The sequence below is a fragment of the Bacillus rossius genome, chromosome 1 (genome assembly GCF_032445375.1).
Source record: "Bacillus rossius redtenbacheri isolate Brsri chromosome 1, Brsri_v3, whole genome shotgun sequence".
NCBI classification, from domain to species: domain Eukaryota; kingdom Metazoa; phylum Arthropoda; class Insecta; order Phasmatodea; family Bacillidae; genus Bacillus; species Bacillus rossius.
The window spans coordinates 366,185,676-366,205,437 of record NC_086330.1 but is presented as its reverse complement, the minus strand read 5'-3'; the positions used below and the strand labels follow the sequence as shown (position 1 = coordinate 366,205,437).

The 19,762-nt window shown below is 36.1% G+C and overlaps 2 protein-coding genes across 4 annotated transcripts in view; one reads left to right on the top strand and one right to left on the bottom strand.

Moving 5' to 3' along the window:
* Window positions 1–1,494: 1,494 nt before the first annotated feature.
* Window positions 1,495–14,461, bottom strand: LOC134528390 (longitudinals lacking protein-like). Its single transcript, XM_063361976.1, has 4 exons — window positions 14,287–14,461; window positions 13,707–13,930; window positions 9,505–9,727; window positions 1,495–6,908 (listed from the first exon to the last, which is right to left on the bottom strand). The coding sequence occupies exons 2-3, from the start codon at window positions 13,896–13,898 to the stop codon at window positions 9,530–9,532; spliced, it is 390 nt and encodes a 129-aa protein (XP_063218046.1). The 5' UTR covers window positions 13,899–13,930; window positions 14,287–14,461; the 3' UTR covers window positions 1,495–6,908; window positions 9,505–9,529.
* A 373-nt stretch (window positions 14,462–14,834) lies between these two features.
* The window catches only part of LOC134528385 (stromal membrane-associated protein 1), a 43,318-nt gene continuing 38,390 nt past the window's right edge, over window positions 14,835–19,762 (top strand). For 2 of the 3 annotated variants that reach the window (XM_063361970.1, XM_063361969.1), the window contains exons 1-2: window positions 14,836–15,103; window positions 15,222–15,355. In XM_063361970.1, the coding sequence (XP_063218040.1) occupies window positions 14,986–15,103; window positions 15,222–15,355 (252 nt within the window). In that variant the 5' untranslated portion in view covers window positions 14,836–14,985. Of the gene's footprint in view, window positions 15,104–15,221; window positions 15,356–19,762 lie in introns of all 3 variants that reach the window. The other variant, XR_010074393.1, reaches the window with a different exon arrangement.

Sequence of the window (19,762 nt, the reverse complement as noted above, 5' to 3'; positions counted from 1 at the left end):
ACATCGCTGACGAACCTGAGCATCACATGGGGGGACACCAGGAATGGTGACGAACACGGGTAGAGCAACACTACCGGAGTTCAGTGGACTGCCATAGAACCCGGGCGAGTTTCTACGGCAATGAGAGGTGCGCCTAGCGAGGGCGGGAATACCACCTAACGAATGGGCAGAACGTGCGAGTGAGCAGCTGCAGAGCGTGGCACATCACTGGTGGAGCCTCTGGGGCCAGTTGGGAATGCTGTGGCCGGAGTTCACCACCAAGTTCATGCAGCGTTTTGACACCGGAGAGGCGGTGGTACAGTGTACCTTCAAAATTCTACGGGAGACAGCAGCGAGACTAGGAACCAGTGGAGCAGTTTGTCGCCCACAAGCTGCAGCTGTTTCGGCGGATCATGCCGAACACAGAACCAACGGCAGCGCTGCCGACCGTCACCACCCTGTTGCGCGATGAGCTTCAGCCCTTCCTCCGCTGCTACCAACACACCTCGGTAGAAGACTACATATGTGCAACAGGCAAAGTGCATGGAGTGCCAGACTGAATGGGGCACCTCCTAGTATCTGACAAAACATTTTCTTTTCTTAATTTTAGCTAATTAACACTAACCAATTTACCATCAATGCTCATGCCACTGATCTACATATATTCAACTCCCCAAAATCTATTTCAAACTTATAAAATAATAAAAATTAACATGTTTATTTGAGATTATTGTAGTAGTTATATTTTCACCTTAAAATACAATCAACTGGTACTTTCTGGAGAAAAAAAAGTGAAGGGGATGCCAAAACATACTTTCGCTTGGAGCCAAACATCTGCCCCAGTGTGGAAGATATCCAAATGCGGGAGGCAGTCCGCCGGATACTGGTGAGAAGCAAAAGAGGGCGGCTAGAGCTTACGACTAGCGGAATTCCGCTTTTGCATGGCAACTGAAGTCATGACTCAGCTGAAAAGCAGTTTTGGCAGCATTTCAAAAACCAGTAAATTAAGTGTGATGTTAATTAATTACTGTACAAATAGCAAGCCTTATATGTAGGTATAAAAAAAGTATAAAGTGTATTAAATCAATAACAAAAAAATATAGATTTTTTTTATAGCATGTGGAAACTTATAATGTAAAGCAGTCTACAATAAGAATCTCATGTTGCACAAACAAAACTCTCTCACACTGAACAATGCTAATGGCACATGGTGCAACTCTCTTGTTTCTGATTTGAATGCAGATACACAAAGCAAATTAAATATTCCAGTTTGTAAATTATACTTTGTATAATTTACATTTTAAAAGACTGCTCTTGTTCTTTGAGAATTAGATAGTACATGTTAAAAGTGCAAAAAATTAAATTTTATTTTTAATATCCAATAACAATGCTCCAAAAAACAATTTTTATAACAATCCATATTCACGTAGGTTATGAAAAAATCTGAAACTTTCTAAAGAAACTAGTACATATTTTCAAGGTAGGCCAATATAAATTAAAATATGTACAAGCCAATGAAATATATTAAACATTTTTATTCCACAATTAACACAAAAATAATCAAATACAAAATTTAAACATACTGGTACATAAAAAAAGATTGTGATGAAGCAACATGATTACAATTTTGTTGACAGAGATGGCTAACTCCCTTCAGAGCACTAAGATTTAATTAACAATGGCTTTAAGGTGCGCCGAGTGCAATGATGGAAATTGACACCTGTACAGAAATAATAAAAAATATAATACACAATGATTAATTAACTAGCCAGCAAAAGAAATAATGCAACACTATCTCATGCACAGAGTCAAAACACTTGCAGAATTCTGATTCTCACACCGGACATACATTTTCAACAGATTTCTGCACTAGAGTGGCATGTCTTTAAAAGAATCAGTTATGAATGTAAGAGAGCACATAATAAATAAGAATATAGGCACTGTAGACATGCCAACCAAACAAATTCAATACATATTGAGAAATGGAACATTCTCAATCACAATGATCTATAGTCACTCTGTGAATTTTCGTTGAGTTTATTAAAATAGCTCAACACAATAGATTTGTAGTTGAGACAGCTTGTCAGAATATTTTCACAAAAGTGCTCAAACACAAAGCCACAAAATTTTTTAAATTTTATAATAAATAGGCTATTTTTTGCAATAAATTGCTAGCAGGTAGATTATAGATAAGTTTTTTCTTTATTTTTGGTGAGACACTCCATACATTCATTAAGTTCATTCATTAATTTAGTGAACAGTAAATGAGTTTCACCATAAATATCTGCATCCAATGTCCGTTCTCTGAATGTTGTACATTTTCTATGACTACTGTGCCAGTACCTCACATCATACAACTGTATAGTGCTTTAAAAATATAGTAGAACAGTTTAACTAGACACCCTTTTTAACATGACTTTCCTGTGGCTCACAGTAATAGTGGAGCACTTAAAAAAAAAAAATATTTTCGCCCTTTTATCAATTTAGCAAATTTCATTCAGAAAAGCACTAATGAGGGGTATTACCATTATCATTTACTTCCAATAGTTCACAACAGAAATTTTAAGGGCCAAAAAAAAATATATTATATAGTTGTGTATATTTTAATGAATATATACATTAATTGTCACATGAACTCTGGCAGACTGAGCTCTACAATAACATACCACATTAGTTGATTGACTAAATGAAAATGAACACTACAATGAATTAACAGTATGCCTTTCTCAGTGACAAAATTAATTATTTCAAAAGTACAAATTCCAAACCACAAATGCAACAGCTTATAAACACATAACATGAGAAGCAACCCTTCATGCCTAGCGTACCACAATTCACCGTTACCAGTTCCGTTCAAATGTACAACAGGATATACTACCACCCACACGAATATTGTTTACCAGTTTTATATACAGTACATCAGTTTTCAGTCTTCATTATGCAGTAACATCAGACTACAGTTATTGTGATATTCGATGGAACAATAGAAAAACAAACAAAAAAATTGTGAGCAACATCAATTTTAAAATTCTTTAGATCAGCAAAGACAAGCAACCATCAACACCATAAACAGAATGTTACCACCAGTTCAAGTTTGTGTTCACTTATTGCTATAAACCCTGTTATCGACGTCAGTGCTCAGACCACAATATTGTCCATTACATTTTAAGTACTCTGGTTGCTGGTGAAATTTTTCAGTAGCACATTAATAGCAGTCAAACAGCACTTAGGACTTGGCTATGTACAAGTAACGCTGCAAACAATATGTGTTTGTAGCACTCCATGCCTTTGTTTGATAAAATAAAACTGTACACACAATAGATGTCTTGGATCTGGTATGTTGGCGTCCACACCTACGCCAGATTAATGATCGTGTCGGGTTAACGATCGTCCATATAGCTTTAACCAGTATATGAAAGAAACATTAATCTGCAGTACACTGTACTGAAACGAAAACTGACAGTCTCGATTAACACAGAGTGAACTGAAGATGCGAACAGCGCAGTGGCGCGACCTGTCAAGGTCAACACACACCCGAATCCACCCAAGATAAACCTGAGTGTCAGCGGTTCGGTCATGTCTGGTTACAGAATGCACCGAACCGGAGAATGCCAGGTTAGAGCGCCGACTGTACTCAAATGCTTTGATTTTGAGACACATTAACGAAGACCAATAATACTTCTTATCGTGCAACTACCGAGCTTAACAAGGGTGTCCACACAAATCGGTAATAAAATTACCCTGTCATTTTCCTGACATGACATGATAAAATTATAAATTTTCCTGACTTTTTAAAAAATATTTACCAATTATGTGATTTTCCGAAAGATATTTTTAAAAATTCCAGCCTCCGCCATCTCCACAGCTAACCTAGTTCAAACACTAACTTGCCTACGCCATTTTATAGGGTGTATGACTGCAGTAAATACCATCTGGAAAAAAAACCTTTTACAGCCTGTGTGAATGCAGATTGAAGCATATTTTCCCGTTTGAATGGTGCGTGACATGGATACACTATGAAAATGCAATCAAACGAGAGTGAAAGGTGAACAATGAACAATCTACCTCGAAACATTCCGTACAACCACTGAAGAGCAAGACGATGTGTGCAAACAATACGGGCCGTGTGTCAGAACACAGGGATACTGTACGCGTATAACAGACCAATTGAAATAAATCTACTGTTAACTGTAGTACGTAACAGACAAGCACCAGACTGTTTCTCAAAGAATTTTCCTATTCGTGGAATACTGTAAACATTTAAAAATTAAATATTGCAATTACATGCCCATGGAAAAATTGAAGTCACAAAAAAACACTTTAAAATAAGGGTTGGCTTCTCTGCTTTTACTAAACAAAACAAAAAGCCACAAGTAAATATTAAAAACTGTTACTATTGTAAAAATTAAAAAAATTGTGGAAATGTAATTATGTGCAATTTTAACCTTTTGTCATGACTTAACTTTAGGCAGAAAAAAAAGTGGACTAAAAAAAATGTTGGTTTCTTTATAAAAAAAAAAGCTTCCAAATCAATGAAAAAACACATGAAATGAACAACCTACTTACTTAGTCAATCTGCATTTGAAATAAGTCACTGGGTAAAGTAATGGTATTTGACTAGTTTGCACGAATTAGGTGGTGTGAACGACAAACCAACTAGGTCAGTCCGGAAACAGCAAACATAAAAAATCACATTAATGAACAAGATTTTCTGCCACTATCTGCAACATCAGAGTAACCAAAATCCCAGACATTAAAATACAACTCCTGAATAAGAATCCTGTTCTGTGCCCATTTGCATCACAAGCAACAATAATCAGAATATAGAGCTCAAATAATGTGGGGAGGGTGCTTTGTTAATGCTACAGTTATTTGAAATGATTCAGGTATTGGTAGCTAAACACACCTGCATACTTGCAGAGTATTAAACAGAAAAATACAAGAAGGCAACAACTAGCACGTGTTTCGACCTTAATTCAAACCAATTCCTGCTCCACCAACAGAGGGCATCTTGACCCATTGCATCTCCAAATTAGCTGCAGTCAGGTCTGACAAAACTAACACTGACCAAGTCAGTAAAGATTTGTCTCTTCCTGTTTAAGACTGATAACATTTTTATATTAAAAATAATGTAACTACGGGGCTGAAACAGCATAAAATGTGGCATATTATGAAAACATATGAAGAAATCTCAGTGTAACCCTTGTCCCCAAAATGGAAATTCACTCACAATTTACTAAATTTGGAATCATACCTTACACAGTTCTGGTAAATCAGTTTGTCATTATTTACAAAATGATTGAAGTAAATAATGTCTTATGTATTTAGACAAAAACTGGTCATAATTGAAAATTAAAAGAGCACACGAAAAGAGAATATGTGATACGCATATTGCTTCCTGCAATAAAAATTGTGTCTGGACAAAATGCTGCTTATAACTTCAGTGAATTCTCTACAATTTATTGTAGATACAACCAAGGTTAGCTACACTACAGGTATTACAGACAACATGCATAGCACACAAACCTTTTAATGAAAACACTAATTCACACCAGAGGAGATAAAGCACATACAGTAAGTATGTTCATTATTTTTAGTTTAACTACTGAATCAAGATGGAAGAAACTATGAGATCAGAATCAGTGAAAACAGGCAAGAGCAGCAACAAATCTCCTAGGAAAAAAAAAACCAACCACCTAAATATTTTGTTAAAATTGAGCTATCATTTTATTACAAATAATTGCTATTATGAATATTTCTTAATTAAAGGTATTAAAAAATGTATGAAATTGGGCAACTCATACTAGAATAATTGTAAAAAATACCATTACCTTCAGTTAGTTTTAGGAACCAGAAAACCACTCCATTTTACACTTAAATTAAGGATAGGATCCTTCTCTGTTTAAAAGAACATTTTTAAGAGGCAGTTCCATATTTTCCAATGTACAAATGATACAATGAATAACAAAACACTGCCACTATCACGTTACAAAATAATTTTCTTCAGTTTAACACTCGAATACACAGTAAACGCACAGTTATTATGTGTTTTGCAGTATATTAAACATTTACACGGTAACTTCACTGATGCTTATTTACAATATTAGTCAATTACAAGTGTGCAAATCACTCACTTAAAATATACAACACAATTAGGGGATAGTATAACACAAAGTATTTACACACTGGGAAACTTGACAATTAAAAAAAATAATCACCCCATGAAACAAATGTCTTCTAAAATAGATATAAAAATGTAACAATTTCTATATTCTCGTAATATGTACGTAAGTTTTAAGTGAAAAGTACTGAAATGACATGGGACATGTGTTAAAGTTTAACTAATGGCATACTGTTACTTAGTCCACTTACTGTGACAATGTTACGTAGCAAGATCAGTTGGGCCCTGTCACTCTGCTCTACAGCGGCTATTACGGTTCTCACCTGCCCCCTCAATTACAAATCATTAAGTGAAATGCTACAACTTTTCAGAGACCAATTACAATTTGCTGTATACAAATATAAATATGTCCAATAAAAGCTGAAATAAATTACATCAGGCATTAACTTTCATAGCTGAATAAAGAAATGTCAAACTCACAAGAAAACCATCCGACATTTCACTGTAATTTCCATGCAGCATAAAAAACAATTACTAGTCACGACAAACGACACACCATCGACCAAGAAAAGTTCTGGGCTCGGGTCTTCTAGGCAACAGAACCAACTGACACTAAAGTGAAACCCCGCGGGAGCTACAGTTACCTAGTATGAACAACGTAAAGGCTAGTACAAACAGTGTCCGTTCCTTCTCACACCACACGCGCACAGCAGTCTGCTCGATGTACTGTACAGCGCACACAATGGATGAACTTCAGCATTGCCTTTGTCCACTCAGTCACGTAAATGGCTTTCAAAAACTGTTAAACCTGAAACACGCATAAATTATCACTTGTTGGAAAAATTAATGTTTTTATATTCAGTGAATAAAGCCTGCCTGTGACTCTGAACCAAGCTAAGCAGGCACTAACACACACACAAACACCAAAAACAGTATTATATAGCTACACACATACAATTTAAAAATAAATAATATATATCAAGATTTAAACTGACTAATGAAAATGCAAACAAAAATTGGAAAAAATTTAGGTTACAAGAAAATTAAAAGAAAAAAAAAAGAGATAGTCCAGGAACAACTAAATTTCAAGTACGTTTAAATATATTGCAATTTAACAAACATTTTACATTGTCTTTTTGTTTACATTTTCCCATAATAACATTTCTTCAAATCTACCATATATTAAAAATGCACCAAATTCCTTGATTGTGACACTGTAAACGACCAATCATCTTGTGTGCACGCACTTACACTGTTTTGCACGTAGTCTGAATACAGCAAATGTGCTTAGTTAGTCAATTTGGCGGGACAAGCTAATATTTTTTTATTTCATTATTTCAACTTTTTTAACTTGTGTGCTAACATTTCTTATTTATTTAATTCTTTTCCTGAAGCATTTTCAATTTTATTTTCCTACAGGCCACTTGGCTAGGTAAGTGCTCCACCTTCACGGGCCGTTCCCATCTCCTCGCCTCGTAAGCTGCTTGTTCTCACTGGCTGGGCACGTCCTGTGGCTAGTTGCACCGTGCTTGGAGCACAAGACAGTGAGATAGTTCCCACCACTCCTCCCATGGGACATCACTCAGCCTGTCATGCAGGCGCCTACGGAGTTTCCTCCTTCCCTCCCCCGAGACATCTCGGCATTCCCTGCAGTTCGCCGCATGGACTCTCTTGGGCATATTTCGAACTACTCAGACCACCCCTAAGCCTACTTCCGAGCTGTGCCTGCCATCCGTCCGGCCTGTTAGGTACTGCTCCGGTCCTTGTGCCCCTGGCTGACACTGAGCCCTTCAAGCCCTCCCAGCCACTTCATCACCCTCGAAGGCAGTTTCTTGTCTTAACCATCCACTCCGTGTCTTAGCAGAGAAATGTTACCTTGAAATTAAATGGGACATAGTCCTGACATTGCGGGACTTATTTTCCATCTTATTGTTAGTATTGTCTTGTAGAGCACCAGTAACTTGTTTAGTTTTCACCTTCCCTTGGGATTTTTATTTCCTCATTTCTTCAATGATGTAGCTATGGGACATCCCCCCCCCCCCCCAACAATCCAGCAGTAAATGGTAATCAGGTTAAATTTACTGCCCTTTAAATTACAATCTACCTTTATCATAGTAATAATCTATTATTTTCTGGTTTTATCACTGCAATGTGTCCCAGGTTTGGTGTCCATATTACATTTTTCTGTTCCTCAGAGCTGCATTTTCGATCCTGTCTCCAAGTTGTCAGATGTTCCTGATCTAGAAGCCTGCATGCTTCTAAAATTGCCAGAAGGTATGAACTATTTTTTCAAGTAACTGCCGTAACACAAAGTAAACGGGAAAAAAGGAAGTGTACAAACCATTAGGTTGCATTTGAAAAAGCAAGGTTGGGCTACTTACATGCACAAGACCAAGGGACTCAACATAATACGTGTTATATGAAGGTGAAAAAATTTATTTCCCAAATTTTAATACAGAAAAGCTGAGTGTTTAAGTTCCTTGGTGATTCTATCGTAATTTTTCAATATTGATTCCGACATACCACTCTCTCACCAATCGGAACAAATCAGTTTGACCGAGAAATGTTTAAAATGCTATTTCAAATGCAGTGTCTTAAATTTTCTATTACTAATGAATATTTGTTAGAATACAGTCATTATAAAAATGAATAAAGAATGCACCCCACACTTTTTTTCATTAAAATTTATTGTTTTGTTAATTACTTCATAATTTTTCAAGCTTATTAAAAAAAATTTAGTTAAGCAGAGTTGTAGTCTATTCTATCACTGTTAAACAAATTAATTACATTTAAAGATTTTCAGTTCATACAACAATAAAAGCATGTTTAGTTTCTAAAATATTTTTTTTATTTTTTATTAATTGTCTCTTCAAACAATTTGTCTTCCCTTTAACTTTCTAATTTGATGCTTTCTTTCGTGAAGTTTCCCTTCTCTATTTCCTCAGCTCTTTTTTTTCCAGTCTCTAATTTCTTTCTATAACTACACGAGAGAACAAGTTCACAGTTCTACAATAGCAAAGAAATTACAAAAAATTACGGTTGGATAAGTCATCACAACAGTTGTTTAGATAGTAAGACACGTGGTTACTGTCTTTGCTTGTCATTTTTGCCAAACGGATGATTTACTGATGATAAATAACTAAACAAATATAAAAAACACAACTAATTTTAGGTTAATGTGGTGCATGCAACATTTTGCAACTCCCAAAAAGTGACAAAAATGACTTCAAATGAAACACAGTGACCAAAAGTGACTTTTTAAAAATTAAGTGACCTCTAAGTGGAAAACGTGACAAACTTTGAGGCCTGCAACAGAGCAGACATCACACATAACAGTAATGAAGGCCTCTGTGCAGTTGTGTTTGCGGTGTTGTGTACTCCATGCACTGCTGTGTAAACGGTACCTAATGGCGGCAATGCGGTCCACTCCTATCCCTCCTTGTTCTTTATGGACTGGGGCGCCTCGGCCAGCCCCTTGACCTTGAGGCGGTCGGCCGTCTTGAGGAAGGCCGGCAGCTGGTCCTGGGACACGTTCACCTCGCCCGCGTACATGAACTCCAGGATGGCCTGCAAGTGGCTGTACGGCACGTCCTTCAGGATGATGATCGGGTGCTTCGACGGGTTCTCCTGTCGCACGGAAAACATCGCACCATCGCTTCCACCAAAAATAAAATTTAAAAAAAAATCATACAAATGTCTACCTGCTTGGCCATAATGTTGGTTAGGTTTGCAACATAGTGAGGGGTGAAAAGGATAACCTTTATTTTTATAATCAATAGTAATTGAGCGGAATTAATAAATAACTGAACCTATTATGAGTGCATTTCAATACCGGAATAGGTTTACATTAAAAATGTTTAGTGGTAATTACAAGCATTTTATTTCCCATGAAGCCAGCAAGCTTTGTGCACATTTATTGAGATAGTTCTGAAGGACAGCCAAATATCTGAAAGAAAAAAAAAATGTTTAAATTCCAAATCCTTTTTTTAACATGTTCTGCAATCATATTCTAAGAGGGATATAACTTTGCTAGTTCCAAAGTGGAATTTTTACAATAAAATCCAGCAAAGTTAGTAGAGAAAAATGTCACTTCAATGTTATGACAAACAATAGTAATATTTATACCAGTATTCATACAATTTAAAAGTAAATTGAATGTAGGTAACCTAATATAACCAACCGTCTACACTGTTATTAAGTATTTTTAATGCAGCTAACCTAAACAACCATACATCAAATCAATTATTTTTCCTGTTTTTTATGGATTTTACTCCACTAGCCGCAAATATTTTTGTACATCACTTGACGCCTGTCACTACGCAACAGGTTCCGATTTAAGGTCTGTTATTATTGATGGCAAGCTGTTTGCACGCACAATAGGGACTCATGCATGACGGTGCCTGCATTACTGTGCACAGCACCTAAATTAACCTGTCTTTATAGTTGCAATCACGAAAACAACCCTTAGATTAAAAGAGGAAAATTGAAGTATAAAAAAAGATAAGAGTCTGATTTACTGCAGTGTTGTGCTTTATTGACATGGCAGTCACAGAATTTATATTGTTTCTTCACACTCATAATTTAATGCAATACATTTCTGTAAACAACATTATACGATTTAATATTATCTGCCAGTAAGAATAAGTTTTGGGCACTCGATACTCTTGAAGCAACATAGAGCTGACCATGAGAAGCATGAAGTGCCCAAGTGAATTCCTACAACTTTCGATGTTTGGCCCTGGGACGTATTGTCGTTGGAAATGCTAACTTTAGCAGGAATTGCAGCTTCTTAAATTGTAATGGCAGATTAGTGGAAATTATTGGGATGCGGGTAATCAAAAAACTCTCTCCTTTAGCTACTCCGGTGAGAATATGTTTCTCCCCAGCTCTGTGATGCACAATATCGGTTAGTAAAGGCAACACACCAGTCAAACTTCAGCTCAGTTTGTCGGGAGGCAGGTAGCCCCCAGGAATGACGTGGACGCACGACACAGTAACATGTTTCAAATTCAAAGCAACACCATATATTGATGAAGTTCTAAACTAAATTGTTATTAGAGCCTTTAGTTTGCTAGCACCCACGAGCTTCACTAAGCAAATGGGTTTCGCCAAGGAAAAAACAGGAAGTTGCCAGACCTTGCTGTATGACAGTGTGGCGGACAGAGAAATGACACACACTCACAGTTTGTACTTTTATGGCTTCTAATGATTTTCTATTATAAAACTGAACTGACCCCCTTTTCACTAAATTTGTCATAATTAACATAGTCTGTGTGTTAATCCAAGGTTATGAGCTAGCTGTGTGCCAAATTTTATCCAAATACGTTCAGCGGTTCGGCCGTGATTGAGTAACCAACATTCAAACATCTAAACTTTTATATCTAATATTTGTAGAATTAAAAAAATAGCAAAAGATTTACACACTAAATTATTATCACATTATTATGGTGCTATTGATATACTGACTTGGATACATCACTACATGTATTAAGGCTTTGCAAATCAATTAAAAGGGTAAATTGTAAGTCATGGCTTTTCCATGAAAAAAATAATAAAATTCCAAATGTTTTGTTTTTCAACACTGCAGTAATGCCTCTAACAATAACAAAGTTTCCAAATTCCTTATGGTTTCTGAGAATTAAGTATTTTCCTTATTTTTATATCAATATTATCCAAGCATGTTATTACAACATCAACTAAGTGCTAAGTTTGTGTATTGGCAATGTAGTTTAAACAGTAATTTGTTTTAAGTTCTACCTACCTTTGTGGTTTTTGTTGAGGCAGGAGATAGGAGGACTTTACAGCTGGGGCCAAGACCGTTTTCCCCCTCCGGCGCTGGCCATAACATATTGACAACCATCCCTGTCATTTTGAAAATAGCCTTGGCTATGCTATAGGATTACTAAGGATCTCTGGAGAACCGTGAGTTCAAGTTGCAGCTAGTATCAAGTAAACAGTAGGGCAGCTACAAAAATCAAGCCAGTTTCTTGTGGGAAACAGAAATGACTACACTATTGAAGCACAACATGGTGAATGCTGAATCACTGCACAGGCTATGTAATGTATCCTACAAAGGCAATTACTCAAAAAACAGTATTAATTTTAAAACTATGTTTATAGAATAAACAGAGGAACATCTGTAGTGTTCAAAAACTCACTTGGAACTTTTTTGGTAAATATTTACTTGGGCGGTATTTCCGAAAAAAAATGTTAAAAATCCGAAAATACCTTTATTTTATGCTCTTCAACTTCCTCTTTTCATTAAAAGTGGCGGAGGTAAGAAATTCCAAATACTTTAGGAGATATCGAATTTTTAAATTTCATCATATGTAGTTGAGCGGTATTTGCGAAAATAAATGTTAAAAATCCGAAAATACCTTTATCATATGCTCTTCAACTTCCTCTTTTCATTAAAAGCGGCAGAGATAAGAAATTCCAAATACTTTAGGAGATATTGAATTTTTTAATTTTGCAATACAAGACCTGTGGAACCATTCGAGCGGCGCCATTTTTGTTATTTTGCCGTGTGTTCGTGAATACGTGAATCGTAAATGCGTAATTAATAAAATGGTTGATTAGGTCAGGTCAGTTACATTATTAATACTTTCAAACTAAGCCGACATTAAAAATTATTTTGTGAATTAATTTTAATGGCTGTTTAGTTTTAAAATATTTATAATGTAACTGACCTGACCAAACAAACACGGACAGAGGGTGAACAGTAAACTAAAATGGTTGATTAGGTCAGGTCAGTTACATTATAAATAATTTCAAACTAAGGTGATATTAAAAATAATGTGAATTAATTTTAATTATTCTTTAGTTTTAAATTATTTATAATGTAACTGACTTTACCTAACAAACCCGTAACAAAGGATGTACAGTAACAACTCACGTAAATTTTTTTGTTACTTATTACTTGCGCAACAATATCAAAATAACAAATAAGACTTTAAAATTATAAACGTTAAAAACTCACCTAAGTTGGAGGCGGTAATTAAACACCGTTTTAAACAATAATTGAACTAAATAATCACGTATTAGTTCATGTGAATTCTGGCCTATCACGAACAATCACGTGACATCATTATCCAATAAAATAATAGATACTCGTACGTAAACAAGAAACAATGGTGCACGCACGCCACAGGAATGCGCTGGTTTTGTGCTGAAATTTAAAAATTTGATATCTCCTAAAGTATTTGGAATTTCTAATCTCCGCCGCTTTTAATGAAAAGAGGAATTTGAAGAGCATATAATAAAGGTATTTTCGGATTTTTAACATTTTTTTCCGCAAATACCGCTCAACTACATATGAAGAAATTTAAAAATTCGATATCTCCTAAAGTATTTGGAATTTCTAATCTCCGCCAATTTTAATGAAAAGAGGAAGTTGAAGAGCATAAAATAAAGGTATTTTCGGATTTTTAACATTTTTTTTTCGGAAATACCGCCCAAGTAAATATTTACCACTTTTTTTTTGTAGAAAAGTCACGACTAGGGTGTCTTTTTTTTTTGCATCAGCCACTATAACAGATATTTACCAAAAAATGCATGCATCAGAAAAGGCCCATTTATTGTTTATACATTTACTTCATAAGCTTACCTCAAGTAACGACTTAAAATATGGGCTACAAGCAGATAACACCATTTTATGTGCTTTGCAGGTCTGCCCTTCACACGCCAGCGTGACGTCTGTAAAACTCTTTTCATCCCTCAAGTGTTTAAATGATGTCACCATATTCGACTGGAAGTCATTCCATTTGAGGAAATACTGTTGCTGCGGCTCCGCAGACATTGTTGATAATGTGCTGTACAGGTTAACTTGATCTGAAACATTCCATTCAACTCTTTCAGCACATAATACTGGCAATATTCAGCTACATAACTAGAAGTTTATTCCCTTTTGATTAATTATTTTTATAATCATAACGGTACAATGACAAAAGTTTGGTACCAGAACGATTCCTGTAACTTCCAATAAAATGACGAATCAAACCCCCCCAAAAAAGTTATTGATCAATAAGGTCTTATTATTTTTAACTAATGCTATTAACTGTTCCGCTATCTAACAGCCAATTATACGTGAGTATTTAGCAGCTCATGTCAAAATGAATTTGTTGTTCTAGGGGAAAATTTCCGTTACAAAACTTATTTTACAAGATTTCTAAACACCAAAAACTTACTTCACCGTAAACACACTTCACTTGCAGGTAAAGTTCACAAATTTGCAACAAATTTCTTTTGCTGTCAACAACTGAACCGAATTTAGCAACCGTTTATTACAAAACAAAAATTTCTGAAACTGTGTGAGTGTAATCGCTGACATCTACCTACTTCCTCAAACACTACTACGATTATTCAGACGATTTGTCGCTGCCTTTTCAGTATTTTATTTTTATTATATATGACTTAAATATATTTATGAAAAAATATTTTGCATTTTTTCTTGGAAAACATTTCTGATCGTTTATTTAGTTATATAAAATAGCAAAACCTTAATAAAATTTGTTATTAAAAAGTGTGTACGTTTATATCATAAATGCTCTCTACTGATGGCAAGTGTAAACTAAATTTTGATTTTTTTTTTTTTTAGTTTTTAAGAAAATTATTTTCATTATTATTATTTTAATTAAATTAAATCATGTAAGATTTCTGAACTAAAGTTTATATGGAGCTATTAATGAAAAAATTTATATTCCTAAAGAACCATTTTATCACATTTGAAGAAAATGGTAGTCAATGTCGAGGAACAAGTATTCTGTATTCTGTGACGTGGCCATTGTAGTATAAGCAGGGGTGGGATTGACGGCGTTTTGACATTTGCTATTGTCACGGATTGACTTTTGCGGCATTTTGAAATAAACGCTTAGTTGTGAGAAACTATGTCTTCTAAAGCGGAGAAGGATAAACAGAAGCAAATTCAAGATAGATGTCAGACGTTATTAAATGATATGCTGAGAGACGATGACAATAAATATTGTGTGGATTGTGATGCTAAAGGTAAACAATATTTCTGGCCAAGAGTAGGTGTATTGTCTGGTTTGTAATGCTTCTTATATATTATAAAACGGGTTTTTGTATATTAATTTGTAACAGTGACATGAATTGTTGGTTTTAGGACCGAGATGGGCATCTTGGAATTTGGGTATTTTTCTGTGTATTCGATGTGCTGGTATTCATCGGAATCTTGGAGTCCATATTTCAAAAGTGAAGTCGGTCAATCTGGATACCTGGACACCAGAACAAGTGGTTGTAAGTATTTTTTTTTAATATACTGTTATTTGTAGGGAATAATAAAAAATACTTTAAAAAATATTCTGAATTGAACATAAGAGCACATTTTTGTGTTCATCAGAAATGCTTTTAGAAACTAAACCAGTTTTCGAGTAATACATTAGAGGATGGGGCTGTTAACGCCTGTCTACAACCGCCTGCACCTGTGGGTAGTCCGTGTCATTATCCTAATGTGAATATCACATTGTCACACGGAAAACTTCTGTGTATTCTATTGCGATGCCCAATTTTACTGATTTCTAAAGTACTCACCAGAACGCACTAAATATACAGTGCTAAATTTTTGTTTTGATTATTTATTTCTTTTCATGCATTGCAAAGCTAAGTTTGGTTATTTATTTTTGTAACTACACTTAGATCTCCTTTTATTAAATATAAACAAAGTCTTCTTATATGCAAACCCCTTGTAGAGGTTTAGAAACGTGCTCAGCAGAAACAGTAACTTATCCAGAGGAGATCTGAAGGAGCACATAAATTTAGCACACACCGCTCAGGTTGAGTGTAAATGTGGATCAGCAAAAGCACACTAAATAAAGCACTGGATATCGGGATCAAATTTACTGATCTAGTTTAGTTGTCACCATAAACAAGCTTATAAAAATATATCAGATAAAAAAAAACACAGGTTACTTTTAGCTATGGTTAGAATTAGGCAATCACTATTTATGGATGCTATATTTGTAACAGTCGACAATTAATTTTTACAGAACAGAACTATAATTTTATCAATTTTACATAATTTTTCTCAGGCCGGACTGTTAGTTGTAGAAATACATTAAGCAATTTTTACATGTTACTAACTTAAGTCAAGGCTATTACTGTATAATATTACAGACACATATTTGTCTATTTTTCTAATTCCTTATCCTAAAAGGTCTGTGGCAATCTGGTGAATATTTTCTTTTTTTAAAGAGTCTAGAGATAATAAATTTTACATTTCAAATTTTTTTGTCTACTCACCCTGCCAGCCAGTACACAACGGAAGCTCAAGGGTGGCACAGGCAGAGAGTAGGGGTAGGTCCGAAAACTGGTCCTCTGACTAGACTGGAAACGATTCCCGCTCTTGACATGGAACCCACACAAAAGTGGGCACGATCCAGAAGATTTACTCCATGAATGGGGATCGGAGAACCACAGGAGCCGATCCGAAACGCACTACCACATGTGACATGGTGACGACTTTTAATACTACTACAGATTGTAAAGTGAGTTGGGATAACACCCTTACTTTAGGTAACTACATATTTTCCAGTCGATGGGTCACAGAACTTCGTCGCGGCAGAAGACGATTAGTAGTCGTGACGGTCGTCGAGTCAAGACTCTGACGATAGCAAAAATCACAAGTACCCAAAAGGAACTGCTCCCCCCTCCCCCAACCCCGGGTGTTGAGACCAGTGGGGAGGGGAGAGAACCAAAATAGGCGGAGCTAGTAAGACTTACCGGGGGGAGAAACACTTTATGATTGGTCAGTTGTACAGCCTGGGTAGGCCCAACAAGAAAATTAAAACAAACCGCGGCTGTGCAACTTGGTTCACGAGGCTGCCGCTGGCTCGCGCCACTAGGTGGGTGCTCCAAGCTAGTAGCACAGCATACAGGACTCCAGGAGGTGTCGCCACCTGGTGAGCAAACCCAAGAGTTACCAATGATAGTTCTAAACTTTGCCAAGAGATGGTGCATGGCTTCAATTAAAGGCCTAGACTACAGCAGGGAAGGAGGGATGTTCAGAAGTTCTTGGGCGGAGCCATGGTTCCTGTAGACTCAGCATGAAACTGAAATTTGGGAGGGGGGGGGGGGGGTTGCGAGGAAAACTGCGTGCGCTTGCAAAGACAGCACGATACGTTATCCAAAGAGCGTGACCCGTCGTGGGACAAACAAGACAAGAGAACTGATTAGTTATGCTGGGCACCAGCGAAATACTAGCGGGAGACAAGACTGCAGGCACTGAGGAGGCATAGACAAGCCTATCTCATACGTGAGGCGAAGCGAGAGCTACCGTGAAGGTGACAGCCCGCAAGCGATCGGAGCGAGTCTTACTTGGGAACTCCCAGCCCTGATGGAAATGGAGACGCATTAGCTGTCCGGATCGACCCAAAATATGAAAGAGGTCCATGAGTCGTTAATTTAAAAAGACTATTGGGCCTATGGTTTGCCTACAAAAATTAACCGGTAGAAAGCCAATGACCAATTGGTGCCGAGGCAAATGCTGGTTTTCGGTACAATCTCCCCCACTGATGGCAAAGCCCAGGGTAGTGTAACCCGTCAATATGTTTACAGTTTTTTTTATGAGATTATGAGTACAAATTTGATGTAATTTATTTTAAATGTTTTATGTTAAAAGCAAAGTAACAGGAAAATGTGAATAGAGCCTCAAATCTAGTTAATGATGGTATTGCAAAGCTATTTTATCTATGCATTTATAAAACCATTACTATATTTAGCGCGGTTTAAATTCTCGTTATTCCTACTTGCATAAGTCTGTGGATTTTCAATTCCGGCTTTGGTTAATTCATCTATGGTTGCTATAAACGGGTATTCGTTCGATAGTGGTTTTTCGAATATGGATTCTTTAAAAAGCAAATAAAATAAGGAAAATAATCTGGAGAGGAAGATATGTACTGAGTGAGGGTAGTACTTCTCTTTACATTTCCGTTCAGCTCACAAGAAGAGACTACAGCGGAGTTCCGTTATTTTGATAGACGTCAATTTGAGTTCATGAAATTCTGTATTAATTTGACAGAATTATGGATTTTCCGAACTTCAAGAATGAACTTACACTTCGGTCGATATCTACGTTCCTGACCATCCTGGGTTCGAATCTTCGTACTTCCCATTCCTGAAGGACAATGGTCGGTGCCGTCAGTCGCTGTCACAAGAATTTTGAGACCTGAGTTCCCGACACAACCATGACGACCATACATCTAAGATTCCATGTTGTCTATGTCGGTGAGATTGTTTCACATTAATTATAAAGACTTTTCATGATCAGAGAAGGATGCTGGACTGCCATCATCTAATTTTACAACTAGAACAGTAGTATTCTTAGTTTTCAGCTGGTCGAAAACGTCCTTGTCTCTGGTTACCGCAATCCAGAGGTACAGTGCTACAGAGTTTGCAGTGTCTCCGAACAACTGAACTAGGCGTAAGGTTACGTGAATCGTGACATTACTAGTATGAAATACCTTTACTTAGATTTTTGGCTCTCTAGGAATATATTTCTGCATGCAGATAACTATCACTGATCTAGTACATATGTTATTTAAACTATTTGATCACCCAAATAGATGTTGTTTATGTTTTACTGTTCTTTTAAGGCAAGATAATAAAATTAATATTTGGAAGGTATAACTAGTTACGTCAAATTCCTAACCTTTGGCATATTTTTTTAATATACATTTGACAAATTGGATTCATAATTGAATATTTAGTTTATGATTCATGCTACACTTATTTACTACACATTTTAGACACTTACATGTCTTGTAAGCGGAAACAAATTAGCCAGGAACAAATGAGTGTAATAACTTGGATAAAGTAATATTAATAGAGGAATCATAATCAATTGTTTATTTCAGGAGAAACACCATATATAGAATCAGGCACCCAATGTCAATAAGTAAATATCCCACGTTCTACAGTAGATAATAGGTCAGACTCCTGAGGTTACTACCCTGATTAAATTTGCATAAACTTTGATGTATTGATAAAAGTTAAAATTGAGATATCTGTATTATAGATTGTTAAATAAAACTATGGTGAATGAGGAACTCTTAAGAATGTTGATCTCAGATGTTGGACATGGTGTCAATTCTCAAAATGGGCAGTATGAGGAAGGCCGAAAAACACTGAGGAAAATCTGGAGCTCTGTCCTAGGAATCTCAGTGAAATTGGGGAATGTATACCCCTGCAACTTAAAACTGAAATGGGAATGAAAACCCTGGTACAAAACGTCTTTTCACAAGAAGCCGAAGGCATTGGGACTTGGCCCGCTCAATCAGGCTATGGATAGGACTGAATAATTTTGACGCTTGCTCAAAAGCGAAGCGAAACCTCGGTCCCCGATGACACTTATTAGCTTAGCATAGGATCCTATTGTCCATGCTCTGAAAGGTGATCAGACTAATGGACTGGAACAGTGATGCCTAAGCGGGAAATTCGCGAAAGCTAGATTGGGTTGAAACCCAAAAGAACTACAATTTCTAGAATGATAAATTTAGAAGAAAATAAAAATTTTTGTAAAATGGTGTAGGAGTTTCCACTAAAACGACTCTGATATTTTGAAAATAGTTAGTTTAATATTTACTACCTAAATGTTTCTGTAAAAAATAAACGCAAATCAATTACTCTTAGCACTCAAATTTAGATAGT

Bases quoted from the DNA above. Each gene is read 5' to 3' on its own strand.
- LOC134528390 (XM_063361976.1), bottom strand. From the start codon at position 13,898: ATGTCTGCGGAGCCGCAGCAACAGTATTTCCTCAAATGGAATGACTTC. The intron at 9,728-13,706 runs GTAAGCTTATGA...TCCGTGCGACAG, and splicing joins ATTTTAAGTCGTTACTTGAG to GAGAACCCGTCGAAGCACCC.